This window comes from Cyprinodon variegatus, unplaced genomic scaffold, assembly GCF_000732505.1.
Source record: "Cyprinodon variegatus isolate N-32 unplaced genomic scaffold, C_variegatus-1.0 Scaffold564, whole genome shotgun sequence".
Classification (NCBI taxonomy): domain Eukaryota; kingdom Metazoa; phylum Chordata; class Actinopteri; order Cyprinodontiformes; family Cyprinodontidae; genus Cyprinodon; species Cyprinodon variegatus.
The window spans coordinates 336,300-356,123 of NW_015151017.1; the positions used below are offsets into that span (position 1 = coordinate 336,300).

Consider the following 19,824-nt stretch of genomic DNA (forward strand, 5'->3'; position numbering starts at 1 on the left):
ATAACAGCATAAAGAAAATAACTCAGCATAACCTAACTATTTTGGATAAGGTATGAGGAAATGTTATGAGTGCTCACTCTGATTACCCAAGAGCTGTTTTTTTTTTTTTTTTTTTACTTCTTTCTGGCTCTTTGTCCCACTCTCTTTGAAAATTTATCTGTTTAGGTAGATCCTTTCCGAAAGTATAAAGAAGTACCTAAGTATTACATAAATGACCACCAAGAGACATTATGCACAGATATAGATCTTTTAATTTCAACTTTAAGTGGCTATAAACCCAACCAGATAAACAGTACAGTGACAATAATTTATTTCACATGACAGAAAAATAAGTAAAATATAGGGCAATATAGATATATATATATTCAAAGGAACAAGATACAAGCTTTTTATAAGACAAATGCACTTGTTTTAATATTCTCAAAAGATCTCAGCATTCAGGAATGTTTAAATCTAGGCCTTTTTGAGTGATGTTTGCTGCAAAATGGCCACAGGGTGGCAGCGTAACACAAGTAAATCTAATGCAGGTTCCTAGGCCCTGCTGATCCGGTTGACATCTTTAACTGGAAGAGTTTCTTTTTACCTATAGGAAGGCAGGGATGTCCTAATCACAGATATGGGAAGCTCTTTGGCTTTATTAGCAGTCTGAGGAAATTATGAAGCATCTTATGAACCTCCTTGGTGAAGAGGAGAAAAATCCAGTGAGGTTCATTTCTTTCTGTGTCTGAAAGGAAACTTGTAGAGAAAACTACTATAAACTTCTCTAAGCCATCAGCAAGCACAGCCTCCCTGACTCGTGACAGGTTTATTCTTCAAAGCATCGCCCTTCTGACTGACTGACTGACTGGCATCTCCATTGACGCTCTCGTTCATCTTCTCACAGATAAGGTCCACCAGTTTGTCAAAGACCTGCTTCACGTTGATGTTGTCTTTGGCACTGGCCTCGAAGAACTGAAAACCTGTGGATGGGAAAGGAAGATAAATCTATTAATTTAGTGATTTTAGATCCAAATTTGGAAAAAAAAAAAAAACTAAAATGTGCCCGTGTGTGGCTGTATTACCCAGCTCTGTAGCTACTCTTTGGGCATCTTCTTTTGGGACTTGCCTATCGTCTTCTAAATCCAGCTTGTTGCCCACCAGCACAACCTGAGCGCTGTCCCAGGAGTACGTCTTGATCTGGGTTGCCCTGGGAAACAACCAGAACATTTTCAGAATTGTTCTAAAGCTGAAACAACAGGGACACTGAAGAAAAGCAGGTTTCAATCGATAGCTGTAGGGGAAAAACACTAAGCCCAGAGCTTTTCGATAGGATTTAGGTCTGGCTGTGAAAAGGTTGATTTATTTTAGTTGGAAGATGTTTGTTTGGCCAGATGTTTCAGCTCTTCATGAAGGTGAAACCTTCATTTTTTATTATTCTAGCAATGATTACAAGATTTTGTTATCCACGTCCCCTTCTTGTGTCAAATTCATGATGTTTGCTCAATAATAAGGTTTGCAGGGTAGTTGGAAGAGAACAGCCCCACAGCATTACAGATCCTTCACCTTACTTTAAAAAAAGGCATGAGCTGCTTTTCCAAAGCTTTCTTTGGTCCTTTCATTTTTATACAATCAAATATATTTTCATTAATATCTATAAAAACGTCCAAAACGTACGAAATTACGGTGCATAACTTTTCGTACGATTTCATACGCACTCATAGTGAGAATAGGTTGAGACATCAGTTTAGAGACATTAGTATAGAGACATTAGTATAGAGATTTTGAGACAAGTGAACATATGATTTATTTTTGATATCATGAAGTAACATTTTTGGGGTGAAAATACAGGGAGCTTGCAGAAGACCCCTGTATATGACAAAAAAAAAGTTATGGAAAAACTGCAGGTTTCTCTCTTTGCCATCTGCTCATCTAGACGGAAAATATAAAACCATATTTTGTATATATTACAGCTGTCCACCTTACTACATTTCACTCAGCTAAAACAACAGGTGCTTTTCAAAACAAGAACAGCTGAGATTTTTCAGTCAAGCATGGATCATAAAGTCTGGTAAGCAGACATCCTGCTCCTCCAGTAAGCATGTTGCTCTCATTAACGTCGTGAAAAGCAGGTGTGCATTTCTAGACTTTTTTTTAAAAAGAAAATGCTACTCTGCTGATTTCTATTTGCTATCGTCAGGAATTAAAAAAAATTATTAATATGAGAAAAAAAGAATTTTGATAATATCAGTACTTTTTGGTACTTTGAGACACACTCATACAAACAAATGTGGATACATGGCACATTAGAGGCATAACTTGGTCCTGTCTGATCTCCCAGAGTTCGTCCTACTTAAAGTACAACAGGATGTCACTCTAATGAATGTAACCTATGAACCATGCACCATGCAGATTGCTGAGGGCTGGGCACCGTTTCCGCTGTGATCCCAGCAATAGTTTTGTGAAGGAGCGGTCGTATGAGGTGGAGAGACACCAAAGACAGAGAAAATGGGGGGAAGAAAGGATAAATATTCCAACCAAACACTTTTGACAGACAAAAAGTAATAACTTTCATATCTTGAAATGCATTGACACAAACTCTTTGCCCAGGTATTAGACTTGCGCTGGTCAATAAGCAGTGCTCGCTAATCTGATTTTCATGTGATCAACCATGATTGGCCATCAGCCGGTCTTTATGAAGTCCACCATTTTAAAGCACAGGTCATTGCGTTGAGTTTTCCGCTGAGCGGACATGCATCTTTCTTTTGCACTTGGTCAATGTTTGTTTTAGTCAGAATGCCGAAAACAGGGGGGCGATTCAACCAGACAACAAAGGGAAGAGAAGATGGTGTCTGAGCTCAGACAGAAGCAGGGCGTCAGTGTGAGAGCCGCGGGAGAGAGAGCACAATACGATGACTGGGTCGACTGAGTAGGTAGCAGAGATGGCAAAAGTACTCACTTTCCGTATTTGAGTAAAAGTACAGATACTTGTGTTAAAAAATACTCTGGTAAAAGTGGAAGTACTGATTAAACTTCTTTACTCAAGTAAAAGTAACAAAGTACAGGCTTGTAAATTTACTTAAAGTATAAAAGTAAAAGTAGAAACCACTTTTTTCATGCCGTTGCCTACATTTTACATGGATGTCTGCCAATAGGACTAGATCTCCGTTGTGTTCATTTTCAATCATCTCGTCGTCCATGCTACTATGCTAACAGCACCGCCACCAAGCTGCAATGATTTGCCGCGAATGAATACCGCCGAATCTGTCGATTCATCTTGTAGTGGTGCGTCAAATGCAACGTAGATTCCCATCCAATTAGATTGAATTTGGTATTGATGACGTGAAAAATAATAACGGTAACTCCAATGAAATGATTGAAAACTAAAGTACCGAGCCAATTTTTTAAAATGTAAGGAGTAGAAAGTACAGATATTTGTGTAAAAATGTAAGGAGTAGAAGTAAAATGTCGCCATAAAAATAAGTAGTAAAGTAAAGTAAAAATATCAGAAAAATCCACTTGAGTACAGTAACGAAGTATTTGTACTTCGTTACTTCCCATCTCTGGTAGGTAGGATGACCCCACTGCGCACTAGAGTGGGGGAATAAGGTAACTCAAGAGGAGAGCAGAGAAGCCCGCCAGGGAAACAAAACCCAGGGCAGGGAGAGGCTACAGCTCACCAAGACAAGCTATGCTGAAGCACAGCGAAAGATGGCTTCATTGTGCCTGAGAAACAGAATGTTAGAGGCAGGAGAGACGCAACTGAGACAATAGTCTCAGTGGGTTGATTCTTTAGCTGGTTACAAAAAAGTTTAATATAAAAAGATATTTAATGTATCGTCAACCCCAAAGCAGAGTTGGAGAAACCCATCAACAGATAGCAGCTGCCCAGGGTAGAGCTGCTGCTGACATGAGTTCTCCAAAGCCAGGAGCAAAAATCAGATGCAGCAACCTCCTCCTGATCTAAGGAGGGCTCTAAACAGATGGTTTTAGACACAACCGCAGTTTTGTTTTTTTTTGTTTTTTAACAAAAAGTAAAATGGCAACCTAGATAACATTATAAAGCATCTATCTATAAAATGAATTAGCAAAAAAAGTTATTTTGGAGGAAATTTACTTTAAGAAATATTTTAATCGGCAGAATCTGATGCACCATCTTGTGTTATACTCTGATGCATGCTTGCATTTAAAGCTCTGAATGCATTGCTGCATAATAGTGCAGACACAGAGTTTAGTAAAATAAAAAAAAATATCTAAACATCTAAGAATACTGCTTATGTGAATGGTGGAGTTATAAGCCAGGTCTCTGGCTCTGCAGCCTGGTGCCCTGAAAGCTTCCGATTCTTCATTTTAACAACATCCATGTTATTTGCTAAAGTCATGGAGGGTTTGTCTTAGGTATCAATGGGTCTGACCTTCTCGGTTCATCAGTCCGCTTTAAATCTGTCAGCACTTATGGATTTTGTTGTAGGCTGCGATTTATACTATTTCGACCTTGTCGTTGTTTGATAATTCTCTCAGCCGACTACAAATCATCTGATCAAGCTGTTCGTTTAAGTGAGCAGGCAGCCCCCCCGCCCCTTTGAATCATGTGAGAAAAATTTATATGTACTTCAAAATTAAGTGTTTATAGTAGGGAAATCAAATCTCTAAGTATAGCAGATGCATACAAACACACATAAAGGTTTACAAGAAAACATAAAGTGTTATGATCAACAATAATATAATAGTTTTTTACTGTATTGAAACTTTGAAACAGTTAAACATAAATTTAGGTAACAGTCTCCATCAAGATACAAAAAGCAGAATATAAAAACGCAACAGGGAGACCCTAACCTTATCTATAATAAATTATTTACAATACAGGAACCACAGACCAGGAGTAAAGATTAGTTTTCGATCTGATTGTAGGAGCAGTTATAGATCTTTTGACAGCTCCTGCAAGCTATCACAACCAGAGGGACTTAACATGCCTCACAGGTGAAGCGAGTGCATTCCCCACATCGTGCAATTCTTGCATCCCTTTGTGGCTTTCTTGCAGGCTGATGTTACCTCAGCAATGGCCACAAAGATGTGCTGACAGGCCCCTGGTATTTGTTGTGGACTGCTCCTGAAAGCCTGGTGGGTCAGCAGCTGCTGATCCAGTCTGTCACACAGATCCTAGCTGTTTGTTACAGCAATGTGCACCAAGGAGCGCAGCACTGTCAGATACAACTTCCTGTTCTTTCTACATGTGGAAAAAGATGGCTCCTTCCTTTTCCTCTCCTTCTCTCTAGACAAGTGGCTGCCTCAGGGAGCAGGAGGTCTAGTCTCCCTCATCCTCAACATTATCAACACTGCAAAGAGAAAAATGTTACAGGAAAATGTTTTTTTTTAAAAATGCATAGACACACACACATGCAAACTTCATGAAGAGGATATATTCAATCTCTAAAATCAGCTTAGATGTGTCCATAACAAGATCATATAATAATGAGGTGTAACGATTTAGCATTTTTATACATTTTTTCTAACTCAGAAACCAGTAAGATTTCATAAATAAATACATACATGTCATGGGAAGGATCCATTCTGTCAATAAATGCAGCTCCTTCTGCAGTGTCAGAGAATCCAAGTCAGATTAGTGGAAGCAGTCTTCATCTTCATCCAGTGCCGTAAAAAAACTGCATGCGCGTCCCTTTTGCGTGTTCATGTCTGTTGAATATCTGGTGTGTCGATGCGCGTATTTGAATAGAAGGGAAACTACTAAAAGAAAGTGTAAAAAATGTGAAGAGACGAAACAGAAGTGCGAGCGAGGTAAAAAGAAAAAACTGTTTAAAAACTACAACTCCTGGAAAAATAAAAATGCACGTCATTTCCAGTTGTGTCCTGGTCAGTGGCAGAAAAAAAAAAAAAACACATCACAGTTAATCCACCGATGACATCACTTATATTGCGATGTAGGAAGTACACAGCATTGTGGATTATAATGTTTAGTTTTTATGCGTTTTTATTGGATTTATCCAAAATGAAAACAACATTTCTTGGAGGGAAACAGAGCTCAGGAACTCATTGTGAATAGAATGTTTCATTTTATCCATATGGTTCAACTTGGAAAAAAATAAAACCTCCACCTTTCTTGGTTGCAGTTCTACTTGCTTTTGAAAAAAAAAGATATGTAACTGGGAGCGTTGGCGCCCCCGTGTGTCCTTAAGGGTTAAAGACAGTGAATATAGCAATGGCACACCCGATTATCCACATTTCACTTTGTCATGCAGCCACCAAAGGGCACACTGTCCATTTTCAGTTCCTAGTGAGTATTTAATGACACCTTAAAAAATAAAAAGTCCCAAAATCTGCTTTCAATCAGCTATTCTTGACACACACCATGATTTTGAACAAATATGCAGGAGAGATGCTCTGCATGCAGGACTAGTTTCCTTCCATATTTCGAACTTTGCTCCATCCCACCAGAGTTACTTCTATCCAACACAGGACATCTGGTTCACGGTTATGTTTCCAGGTCAGAGTTCATTTTCAAAGATTACAATGCGACAGAAAAAAGTCCTAAGTAACAAAAATGTGAATGAAAATGCAGACTGAAGGTCTTTTAAGGTGTGAGTATGCCCTTAATAACAGCTGATTTTTAAACACGGTTAACTGCTCTATTCAGTGTAAACATGACTTTCATCTGAGTAGCTGTTAGCCTTTCACCATAATCATAATATGTCTACTAGTGGAAACAACCCACGTTTGAATCCCCGTTGAGGCGAATGAGCTGCCAGTGTGAGTCCTTAGGCAAGACCCTTCACGCTAATGCCTACTTTAAAGCAGCTTCGGATAAAAGCATCTGCTAAATGCAAAAACATTTAAATATTTCAAACATTTCAAATTCAAGTAATTGATTTCGTGAAGTAAAGGAACAGAAGAAATTACACAACATCCCTTAAAGAGAAACCCAGTTCAAATGAATCTGAACCATCCCTATGTGTTGTTCTTACCAGTCTTGAACGGCACAGAAAGACTCCTGGCTGGTAATGTCATACATGAGCAGGAATCCCATGGCTCCTCTGTAGTAGGCTGTGGTGATGGTCCTGTACCGCTCCTGCCCTGCAGTGTCCTGCAAACATGGGACTCGTGGTAAACATCCAGAAGTTCATTCAAATAAATAACTGATAAAACACAAAACAGCAGAGATATCTGTGGTATTTTAAGGCAGGATATTCTTATTTGAAGACTGGAGAAAACTTACTACCCAATAAAATAAAGCTGGTTGCCGAAATATTCTTTATATTTGCATGATTTTAGGAGAATAAAATGATGCAAAGAAGAATCAACTGGTAATAAAAAGTTTGGAGATCCCTTTTAGTGTTGTATGATTGTTGCAACATGTTATTTCTGCTTAACTTTGCTTTTGTCAGAGAAAGTATAACACCCACAATAGAAGATTTAATGCAGTTATCAGTCGGGGGTCCTTGCCTTCCACTAACATTGGGTAATAGATCTGTCCCCGGTGTCAGTTTGCGCAGTAAGCACATTGGGCTCAGGCAGCTCAGACCCATGCATCTTTCATGAAGCCTGCCATCTGGGGACAATGTTAAACATCAGCTGTCATTAGCTGCGGAGCGGGAGAAATTAGTTTAAATTCATGACAGGCAGCGACACGAAAGAGGGCAAACAATGAAAAGCACTACTTGTTCTGCTGCTCTGTCTGCGGTGACTGATGAATTCTAAATCTTCTCACCCTCAGGTAAGTGCTATTAATTATCTCCAGTAAATTACAGTTTTGACACCACAGAGACTGAAGCTTTTTTAGGGCTCTGCTTTGCTGACACACAGTCTGCCAATCCTGTTGTCTCTCAAAGAACACTTTAAAAAGCGCTTTCTAAGAATCCAGGCTGCAATTATTCCTTTAAGGCCCTTTGCTTGGCACAATGTGAACATGGAATATTATTTATTATCACTTTGTTTTATATATATATATATATATATATATATATATATATATATATATATATATATATATATATATATTTATTTTTTAGCTAGTCCTGAAAATACATCAGATCAGCATACCCCCGTCAGACCCGCATGTGCAAGACGTTTATCCCTTTAGTTTTGTATGAAAAATAAACTTTAAAATACCTCAATGGGCGTGTATCCCTTCAGTCATGTGCAAAAAAAATAAAATTTAAGGTCAGATCGCCAGACGCTTAAAAAAACACCAAAAAGTAAGTAATCAATTGTTTTTTTTGTACATGACTAAAGGACTAAAGGGATACACGCCCGATCAGGTAGTTTAAAGACATTTTTTCATACAAAACTAAAGAGATAAAGAGGTTTTAACTATGGGTATTTTGGTTGTTTTATTAAAACAATTAATAAAGTACCATCTTTTTAAATAGAACAATGAATATAAAAATCATTCTTGGCTATAATTACAAAAACTCGCCATCAATGAACAAAGAAAACACCAAGAAAAAAGGTGTTTGATATGTAAGAAATGAAAGCAATAAAGGAATGAAGAGATTTTGGAGTAATCATCACTTGGTCTAACTTGGTGATACTTTATTTAATAACAGTCTATCACTTAATCCTCATCTTTGAAATTATTTTTTTTAGAAAATGATACTAAAAAGAAGTTTTGCAGCAATTGCTCTCTCACATCTGTGTTGTAATATTTTACCACAATTCACAGCAGCAGGGAAAACAAAGTCTTTCTGTCAACTGGAATAGATCTTATTATTTATAGTTTAAGGGATTTTTAAATCAACTAAAAAACTGTACAAAACTATAAAGCAGCCAGAAGTATTCTGATCTGTGCATTTTGTTTTTGAAGATTGCACCTATTTAAATTACTGCTAATTCTTCTAACTGCATAATTATTATTATTATTTTTTTTTTTATAGTTAAGGCTACACCATCAGATTTTTTAACAACAAGATTATTGGTCTAAACCTCAAGCAGAAAAATGCTGTGAGACAGACAACGGTACAATCTACATAACAAAAACAAAAAAATACAATAGTAAAACAATATTTTTTCAAACTGGGTCTGGAATGTAAAAATCTGGAGAGAGAATGTTGTAATTTTTAATTTTAGGTTTCTAACCTGATCATCAAATCTCTAATATTTCAGGCCATCTGCTTGAAATGCTTCACCTTCTAATCTGTTGCCTGGCTGGGTTATCATCACAGTGACACGGCGCCATCCACAGGCCTGCTTAAGTTAGTGATTTCTATATTTATTTATTTCTAGAGGCTGTGCAAGCATTTGGAAAAATTCACAGAACTTTAGGGAAGAAACAAATAGGTCATTGAAACACACTGACTTAAAAGGACTAGATGCTTAATATTCTCAGCTTAATGTTTAGAAGTAAAACACACAAATCAAATCCTTTTTAAAGTTGGATCGGTTTCTAAAGTTTATTTGTATTCAAGTACTTCTGCAGCTGCTTTTCCAAAAAGTGAAAGGAGGTCAACAAGGAGGGGGAGGTTTGAAAGGAGTATGAAGTGGAAAAAAGCAGCAAAATATTTTACTAGTTTCCTTTTGCAAATAGAAAAAGACTTGCTGGTGCTGGTCAAAGGAGGGTTGATATTAGGGGCCAGTTTTTATTAATGCAGAGATCAATGAAGGTTCTTTATTTAATCGTCTCACCCAGATCTGGAGCTTGACCCTCTTGTCATTCCTGTAGATGGTCTTCACTTTAAAGTCGATGCCCACTGTGCTCACAAACGCTGAGGTGAAGGAGTCGTCCGCATAGCGAAACAGGAAGGAGGTCTTCCCCACGCTGCTGTTACCGATGATCAGCACCTTGAACATGTAGTCAAAGTTCTGGTCAGCTGCGTCCCTCTGCTCCTGACCCACCCCTGGTTCCCGGGCTAGCGCCATCTGTTGAGTAAAATCAGAACAAGGAAGATGGCATACTTTACTGTAGATTGGATGCGTTCAAGGTCGCTGCATGGGTTTTCAGCTGCAAAACAGCCCAAATCAACACTTATAGAGCACTCTGGGAGACAGTGGAAAAGAAAAATATCAGCTGTTTGTGTTTCGCTGCAATCTGTCAGAAACGTCTTTCAGAGCAGTGCTGAAATGATCAGCTAATCAAATTCTTTTAATTGGGAGCACCTGGCACTACCTTGCCTTATTAAGTCTTGTTAAATCAGGAGACAAACATTTTATAATTATTTTTCAAGGCCAAAAAAAAAGGTTCTTTTTTTTTTTTTTTAGATTTAGTCAACATAAAAATAAAAATTCCAACATATTTTGGGAGTTTTTTAATGAAGAAGCACAAAGCACAGCTGTTAAGTTAAGCAAAAAATAAGTGGCTTTGTCATTTATTTTATATAAATAAAAACTGAAAGGAGTCTTGTGTTTTTAGCGATGCACAGATATAATTATTTGGGCAAATACTGATAACCAATATCGATACTGCTGCTTTAGATGAAACCCCAAATGTAAATACCTTAGAAACAATCTAAATGTTTCCTCTTTATGCTAATATAAAATGCTATTCTAATTTGTTTTTCTTTACACTGATACCCCAAATACATCCATGTGCCACCACTTGACTTCACATGTCACCTAACAACTGTGTATATCTCTATAGTGTTTTTATCAATCCATCCATCCATCCATCCATCCATCCATCCATCCATCCATCCTCTTCCGCTTATCCGGGTTCGGGTCGCGGGGGTAGCAGCTTCAGTAGAGAGGCCCAGACGTCCCTCTCCCCAGCAACTTCGGCCAGCTCTTTCGGGGGAACCCCAAGGCGCTGCCAGGCCAGTCGAGAAACATAGTCCCTCCAGCGTGTCCAGTGTTTTTAGGAGAACTTTAAACTAACATAGTTAGGTCAGGGAGGGTTAGGTTATAAACATTTAAGCTTTGAACATCCCAGAGTCCCCTCTCTTCTAAAAAGGAAAAGGCTCAAGCACAGCTACAAACCCACCAGGATAAGCTAAACTCAAAGGCCAGATAAGGAGATAATTAAAGTTATATTGAAATATCTTCGCAAATGTATGAAAAGACCGGCCTTCCCAACATAAAAAAAAAAAATATGCACATGCACAACCCTGTACCTGCTCCCGAGAGGAAACGCCTGTTAAACGCGTGCGAGAGCATGCACCAGCCCATTTCTCCTCGTGCACGCTCTGTATAAAAGTTGCTCTTCTCATAGCTCATACAAACTCACTGTCCGATCGTCCGCTCTAACCCATAAATCCTTCAATCACTATATAGAGCGGGGACTATAGAGTAAACTCAGTTAATTTACCGTTTGGACAGACGATCACTACTTTTTACACCCCGATCTTTGTTATTTACTCGCCGGTGTCGGATAGCAACAGCTCATGGTGACAGCGGGCCTCTGTGACAGCAAATCCCATAACGCATTGCAAGCATTCCTGGATATATCTGCCTCTTCTAAGGCCTTTCTTTTTTGAATACACTTCGTAGTGACTTTTTCTCTTACAACCCTCAGCCACTATCAAAGCACCGCCGTGAGAAAGATGAGCTTCAATAACCGTCTGAAACTGTAGTTCACCACAGAGATACACCTGAAAGTGCGCAGAACGAGATAGCTAACGTAACGAGCACGTAGGACGGCCTTACGGAAGCACATCACCAGAATGATTGACAATTAGGAGGACCACTTATTGAGTTGATCCACCCAGAAATAAAAGATCGTCCTCTATACCTTTAAGCTTTTGTTGATCATTAGTAGCAGTTTATGTTCACATACTAGACCCTTATCTGCTCTCCTCTGTTTGAACTGACACTTTTTCTCTTACGACCCTCGGCCATTTTCATGCATGCACAGAAAAAGATAGCTAACAGGACGAGCACGTAGGACGGCCTTTACGTAAATTATAAGGAAAAATTAGGAGGACCACTTATTTAGATGATCCACCCGGAAATAAAATATCATCCTCTATACCTTTAATAAGCACAGTGGCTTCCACAGGTGGTAGCGTTAGAGGACATCCAACTGTAAAATGTCTTATTTACAGTTTTACACACAGACTGCGAAAAAATCTTGGTGAGCATAGCAGCTTGCTGTGGGGGGGTGCTTTTCTTCAGCGGGGGCAGAGGTGCTGGGCTATAAGTTGATCCTGCAATGGATGAACTTAAACATGGGAAGTGCTCAAAATAAAAAAAATTCAAACTAAGTGAAGACTTCCAGCGTGAAGTTGGTGTTTCATATTAGTGACTGAAGTGTAGAGAAAATGTGGTCAACCTTAAGGGCCATGTATAATTTAGGAATGTTAAAAGTTGGAAAAAAAAAAAACAATTATGACATTTCTTTATAAAAACTGCATGAGGATCCAGATGTTTGCTCTAAAAAGAGACATATTGGTGTAAAAAAAGTCCTGAGAAATCCATCCTCTTTTAGCTGGTTATCTGATGTGATGTAAGCCAACTCCTCCTTGGGAATCACCTGCATGGCTGTAAAATAGTGTTTAATGTCTACAAAACTGAATTAGCATTAACATTTCCCCCTATCTAACTAATGTAATGGGAGCTGTTATAAAAAAAAAATGCTTGAGTTGTGGGTTATAAGAAGGAAACAGTGAGTCATTTCTGTAAAGATACTTAATGCTTGAAGGTCTTATAGGTCATAATGACTTTTCTGCTGTAAAAATAGGTAAGCATGCAGTGACTGACAAAAGAAACAGTTTGGGAGACTTTCAGAGAGCCTGGAGGAAAATTATAGTCAATATATTTTTTTAAAGATATCAAAGAAACATACTGGTGAGAAAAAAAGCTTTAGGATATCAGTTACATACATTATTATTTCCTCTGTTTTATTATTCTGAGGGCATAAAGGAATAAAAGTCAGACATTTTCAGAGATATTCAGATGTTGAAATATTCTGCAAAATTCAACTTTAGCTCCAGAAAGCCTTTTTTCTACAGGCAAATGTCTCTGTTTATTCGGGCTGCTATGATTAAGCTCCACTTCAGCAGATCACATAGCGAATGCTCGCTTTACCCATTTAAAACACCAACTCCATAAAACAGAATCATATTCATCCTGTTTGCAAAAAGTAGTTTTCCCTAGTGTGACTTTTCCTCCGGTCTAAATATAAATAATAATGAACAGATTTTAAGTCATAAGGAACCTATATCATTTTCTATTTTTGATTCAACCAAAAAGGTAAAAAAATTGTTTTAAATGTTTATTTTTCAAGACTTAATGGTTGGAGATTCGAGACAGATTTAGTTAAGGTTATGTGAACTGTTGAATTGCAGATACAGGTTTGTTTTATAAGATCCAATGTAGGAAAAATAAAAAAAAAACAATTGGAAAGGTTAAATTAAGCCAACCTGTTATGAGAGGTAAGCATATGGGTAGAAAAGGAAAAGTTATTTTTTATCAGTTCCACTAACAGGTTTGGTAAAATGCTTGCAACCCATCGTAAATAATCAAAGCATTAATTTATTTTGTCTCTATTAATTGGAACTAAACAGGAAATAGAAGAGAAAAACAAATTCAAACCTGTTTGGTGAATAGTAACTAAGGAAGTCTAAATTGAGAAAAAACATCAATTCTCTACAAATTAGTTTTAGATGGGGGGAAAACATGCATTGTTTGGCATTGCCCACTTTGAACTGTCTAGATAAGGCTAAAGTAAACGATGGGTGGAATAAATGTATGTCTGTCTTCCTGCCTTTCCTTTTTGAGAGATCATCACAAGGCAGTAAATCACATCCAGGGCGTGCTCCCTCCACGGTTTCCCTCATTATCCGTCACCCACTGCTCCCTCCGTCCATTTGTCACATGAAGTCACCACATAAACTTATAGCATCTGTAGGCACTGAGTGGTCTGCTGAGGGCAACAGATCCTCTTAACCTCTGCTTGCGTTTCATCCATCACCCACTGACACTCCCACTCAAACCTATACGCAAACACACACCCACTCTCATCCATCTCCCTTAACTGGGCTATATTCATCCATCTATGCATCCCCTCCCTGTCATAAACCATCCATATCTCACCCACTCTTTCCTCCCCTCATCCCTCTGCATCATAATGAGGCTGAACCATCCATTCATCAGCCCACCCCCCTCCTTCATCCCAGAGGAGCAGGAGGGTAGTGCTCCTCCCTGGCTGGCTGCTGATGATGGGATGTCTCTGGAGACCAGCTCAGCATTTACCACTTCCAAGATCCTAAAGGAGGAGACTGGGCGGCGCGCTGCTGCGCGCACACCAGAGCGCACGCATGCGCAGACGCATCAGTCAAGATAAAGCAGCAAACTGTTGGTCAGGATGAGTTTTTACTGTCAAAATCAAAAAGAAGACAAGTCTTTTCCACATGTAAGCATTATACATAAATAAAGCAGCTTTTATCAGGAAAAAATAAACTACTCTAATGAGAGCACCTTTTTCTGATTGCTTTTATGCGTAAATAAATGTAGGCCTACCTTTTTTTTTAGTTGTTTTTAAGTTAAAGTTCCCATTATCAATTCGAAGTTCAAACTAACCTAATTTGACTGCAACGAAGCAGCATACGGCAGCTGCACTACTACAAAACACCTTAACTGCATCTGTGAGTCGCTGAAAGTAAAACACGCGTGGACGCAGGTTTACCTTGGATGTCACCTCTGATCGTCACAGCCCCCCCGCCCCCCCAGCAGAGAGCCAAAAGTTGCACAGTTTTATGGACTTCTGCAGATCAGGTGTTCGGCTCCCGGATCTCCACCCTGGTGCATGTGTCTGTCACTGGGACACGTTAAGTTAGACCCCTAGAAATAAACCTACTTCCGGTTTGAGCTCACAAAAATAAAAGCTGATTCCTGCGCGCAAATTATGAGCGTTCATCACTTTGAAGCTACACTGATTCATTTTACTCACCGTTTAATTATTTATTTTTTTAACTACGCACTCTTGATCAGAAAAGGTTATGTTTTTTTTTATGATAAAAGAGCCTAAATGTTGTTTAAAAGCTACTGAATATGAGTGGGCTGGTAAGAAGGCTTTTATTTTGATAAGGCATGATCAAGGCGAACGAAGCTGTTTGATCTTACTAGACCACTGCTTAAAAAAATGGTTTAAGTCATTTGTGGTCTCCTTCCAGAAACATCCCAAAACCAATTAGTTCAGTTGGCCTATTTATATGGAAGACCAAAAGTGCCACGGTTCATAATGAAAAAATCAAATACATCTATCATTTTGTACAAGTTTTAAACAAATATGTGACTGTAAACATGTTGCATTTTTTTTTAGTCTTATTTACATTTTTTAATCACTGGTCTAAGAAGTTTGTCATGTATTTATTACTCCGTTAAGCCAAACACACAGTTAGTGGATGGCGCCACTGCCCTTCTTTTTAATTTAATTGACACATCAAGCAATATCTAGGGTTTGCTTGTTGATCCAAAGAGAATGATAACCATATTTATCAGTGCTTTGCAGAACAGGATGCATGATGTAAACAAATACTAAAAGTTATGTATTGTTTTAAAATCAAATGACACATTCCCCTAATTTCTTATTATTTTAACCTTTTTAGCCACAGCACACCCAAATCCGAGGCAAGCTCAAGCCACAATTTAATCGTTAAAAAGACAAATAATCCACATCTTTAGTAGCTACTAGTCATCAAATATTGATCAATTACCGTAAAATTTATTAATGAACATTAAGTAAATTTCTATTTTGCAGTGAAACCACCAAGCATCCACACCCCCGCCTTACCTCCAACTTTCCCAACTGAGGATGTAAAGGGTGTCAAAAATTAGCTTAACTTATAAAATAAACCAGACAAAGTGTTTTTCAAAGTGTTGTTATAAATGAGAACAAACAGAGTCAAGAAAAGTCCACTTTTTCATGTTCAAACATTGCATCATGAAAAACCACAGGCAGTAATGAGCATAAACAATTTGAAACATTAAATTACAGCGGCAGCAAAAAACAAACTGTTCTTAACAGAAAAAACAAATTGAGCCTCTTGTAAAAACAAACTCCTACTTTTACTGCCAATGCAAATGCAATACAAAATATAAAGATTTTCACAAAAACAAGAAACTAATAATTATCCACATTCAGATTTAACAGCTTGCTTACACATGAAAAACTTCAAACATATTTGACTAAAAGCTGACAAATAATTAAACCTGACATTATAAAGATTATAAAGGAAATAGATTTAAAAAAAATTCTAAACTGAATATTTCACATGCTGAAACAAGAGAAATTCCCTTGATATACCACTAAAAAAACTGATAAAACTTTAACACAATCTGCAATCTAACTTATCACTTAAAAAGCATTTTGTCATAAAAGAAATACTAAAGCAGACTGAAAAATAGCTGAATGATTAAACAAGCCTCATTCCTTTGAGAGGCATTCTAGTATTCCTAGTCCACTTAAACTTAAAGTAAACGCAGCCTCTTAACACCAGCTAAACTTGCACAGGCCGAGTGATCTTCGTGGTAAATCTTTTCCATCCATTACAGGTTGTTATAGACTCGGGCTGGATCATTGAGCACCCATAAACGTTCAAACTCCTTGATGAAGGGCTGCACCAGCTCTGCCTCCTCCGTAATGATGACGTTCTCCCTGTTGCACTGCACAGCTGTGAGTGTCCAGTTGAGGGAGCCGGTGATGAGTAGCCGGCTGTCCACCACCGCAAACTTGTGGTGCATGTGCACATAGTCCGCTTCACAACGCACGCGGATGCCTGTTCAGAGATTGGTAAAAGGAGAAGATGTTGAGAGGGAGGTAGACTTTAGTGTCAGACAAAATCTTAATTCTTGAACAATTCTGCCTTAAAATGGATGAGCTGGACTCAAACAAGATATCACTAGCATTTATCAATTTTATTATCTTAATTGTTTCTATAGCTAAATTACCGTGGATAAATACTTCACCCTACATTCTGAATGCTTATATATTTTTATTTTCTCAGTGTCTTGTCTGACAATAAAGCTAATTGTCTTGATGCCAAAAGGAGTCCAACAGATTTTACTTTCACAAGTGGAGCAGTACGGCTATTGCCATGTTCCGCTTTATTATAATTCATGAAGCGAGTATTATAGATTATATGGACACTGAAATGGGAAAAGTAGAACAGGAAATAAAAAACAAGTAAAAGGAGAAAAGATGAAAAAAAGAGGAGATTAAAGGATAAAAGGAAGACAATGATAAGTCTTATGTCTGCTTCATCACCTGCAAGGAGATATCTAAAAGATCAGCACAACCAACAGATATAATATATTAGATACAATAAAGTAACACCTTGATGCTATCGCTGAAGTATATGTAGTATTATTAACCTGACATGTATACTGTGGTAGCTGAAGATAGGAATATGGGCTTTCTGTATGGAAGTGAATCTCTAAGTACCTGGAGCCAAGCGCCTGTAGTTGTTTGTGAGAGTGCACTTGTGCAAATAAAGTTTATCCAACGAAAAATGCTCAACAGTGGTTGTGAAGAGCCAAAGACCCGCCCCCCCAGAACAACGAGTCAAACAGCAGGGGACCCAAAGCCCCAGATGACCAAAGGGACTCCCAGAGCAAAGGTGTTCAAGAGGAAATCTGCCCCCCCACCAAGGGATGAGGAGAGACGGCCCAGATGAAAACCCCCCGCCACCGCAATGCCGAAGCTCCGCGGAGCAATGGAGACGAGCCTGCGGGCTCCGCCGGCTGCCAGCCACCCCGAAGTGTCACCGGCCATGGGCCCCAGGGCCTGACCTCTACCAAGACCGATGTTCTTGGTAGAGGGAGCAGTTCAGACCCCAACCTGACAAGTAAACAGAATAAAAAAAAAGAAAATGCTTATATCCAAAAATCAAGGGAACGTACACAATTCAGTCTACTAGGATATCACACTGTTTCATGTGGTATGAAGATTAATCTCGGTTCGCCAGCATAATGATTTTCTTTCATATGTAGATGACAGCATGACTACATATTAGAACTCCAGAAAAAAAAAAAGACCAACACGCAGTGTTGGTTTACATAGACGGAAACACGAACAATGGAGAACATAAACATGTTTTCCATTTCATTTACCCACCAATCACAGTCAGTTATTAAAATGGGCCAAACCTCCTTCTCTGACAGATGACTGGCAGCTCAATTACTATAGAAAGCTGTTTTCTTTCTCTTTTCATTTAAAGAATCAAAGCTGAAAGCGTCAATCCTTTCAGTCAGTAAACGCTTAAGCGGCATCTTTCTCAGATGCACTTTTCCTGGAGTTTAATAGAAATCCAGCAGTACAATTAGGGACGTGTGCTTTGAGGTATATTTACATTGAAAAAATCCTTACATTGTTTTGATTCATGGAAGAGACATTATATAAATATTTATTGATTGATTGACTTTCCTGAGCTCACAGTGAAGAACCTCAAACAGAGGGGGCGGACTCAGGTTTCAGCTCTCAAAAACCTACAACACAGCGTTACAGTTGATTCCTTCCCGCTATCATAATCCTCGTGGCCATGCAGGGGATTTTTGGAAAGAAATGTACTCAGTTACATCAGCTCAAATAGTCAAAAAGAGAAGAAGGTCCAATTTACTGAAAAATCTCTTCAAAATATTTATTTTTAATCAAAAATAAACATCGATCCAGGTTCACAAATGAGCACCTCTATATGTGCTTTAGAATGGCTTTGTCTCCATTCAAACCCAGGCTTAAAGCCTTACAGGTCAGCCTAAAGCCCACTGCTCTCATTAAGCCATAGAAAAGAAACAAAAATATAACAAACGGTCAGTTCAGGTATTTTAAAAAATATGTGAATCAGGAAATTGTCTTTATACCAAAAAAAAACTGTGTTTTTTGTTCTTCACTTCAAAAAACACTTTAGATTTTAAAATGGAAACATTTTCTATATTTTCTTTTTTATTTACACGGGTTGATGCATAAAAACCTCATTCTATTTCAGTGTTAAATTCTGTTTAAAGTAACAGATTATAATTAAAAATGTCTCCAGACCTTTACTGGTTGGTGAGTTTCGTTATCCGGACCCAACTGATAAATGGTTACTCCTACACTAGGCCAACACTCCCCATGGTTTGATGAGCAGACTGACACCTCAGTAGTTCAGAGCCGATACATCTATAAGCATGTGGCCTATTTACCTTAATTTACTGCGGGTCGGAAGTTCCCCGGATTTGACGTCAAGCACATCCATATTAAATGGGTCTGACCCAGCAGTTGATCAAACCGTTCAAGATCAATTTTGTGGATAATCAGAGGTGACCGGCATTCAGGTTGACGCAGATACCAGTGGCAACTCCAAGTAAGGTTGTAAAAAACAAGAAAAAAAAAACAACTTCAGTATAAGCGCATGCTACAAGTGCAAGCAGAAGAGTGCTGCACTTCTGTGTTTTGGCCACAGATGGCAGTATCACTAGAAAAAACGATAATGCCGCACTAACACACCTAAATGTTTCAGGTTGTTAGGCTTATTTTAACATAAGACAAAGAAAGCCTGAGTACAAAAAAGAAAAAATCTTTCAAAGTATTAAATAAACATTTCTTAGGCTTTGGATCCCAATCGACATTCAGTGCAGGGTCCTTAAGAGAAAAACACTGCTGAAAATGTACAAAAAGTACAACCAATCCTGGGCTGGGTGATTGATTCATTTTATAAACTAATAACATTTTTTGTTTGTGTACATTTAATTTTTCTGAACATCATTTTTTCCCCAATTAACTCCTTTGGGTCCCATAGCTCAGTGACATCAGTTCATCAGTTTTTTTCTAAATTTGCACTCATAACTAGGCCTGTCACAATAACAAATTTTGCTGAACGATTAATTGTCTCAAAAATTATTGAGATAAACGATAATATTGTTTGAAGCCCTTTTTTTACACTAATTTAGTGGAAATGACGTAATAATGCATGCGATTTCCTGCCAAAG

General features: G+C 38.2%; 2 protein-coding genes across 2 annotated transcripts in view; both read right to left on the bottom strand.

Annotated features, from left to right (window-relative positions):
• Positions 1-281: 281 nt before the first annotated feature.
• Positions 282-14,670, bottom strand: LOC107095688 (ras-related protein Rab-3D-like). The gene is made up of 5 exons (XM_015391909.1): positions 14,546-14,670; positions 9,613-9,846; positions 6,957-7,075; positions 1,062-1,186; positions 282-959 (listed from the first exon to the last, which is right to left on the bottom strand). The coding sequence occupies exons 2-5, from the start codon at positions 9,844-9,846 to the stop codon at positions 772-774; spliced, it is 666 nt and encodes a 221-aa protein (XP_015247395.1). The 5' UTR covers positions 14,546-14,670; the 3' UTR covers positions 282-771.
• A 1,468-nt stretch (positions 14,671-16,138) lies between these two features.
• pld6 (phospholipase D family member 6) overlaps positions 16,139-19,824 on the bottom strand; it is an 11,239-nt gene continuing 7,553 nt past the window's right edge. Inside the window, exon 3 of the mRNA XM_015391921.1 lies at positions 16,139-16,637. Coding sequence (XP_015247407.1) covers positions 16,408-16,637 — 230 coding nt within the window. The 3' untranslated portion in view covers positions 16,139-16,407. The remainder of the gene's footprint in view (positions 16,638-19,824) is intronic.

Coding starts and splice junctions, on each gene's coding strand:
- LOC107095688 (XM_015391909.1), bottom strand. CDS start 9,846: ATGGCGCTAGCCCGGGAACCAGGGGTGGGTCAGGAGCAGAGGGACGCA. Junction 7,076..9,612: donor GGGTCAAGCTCCAGATCTGG/GTGAGACGATTA, acceptor CCATGTTTGCAG/GACACTGCAGGGCAGGAGCG. Junction 960..1,061: donor AAGAGTAGCTACAGAGCTGG/GTAATACAGCCA, acceptor TCCCATCCACAG/GTTTTCAGTTCTTCGAGGCC.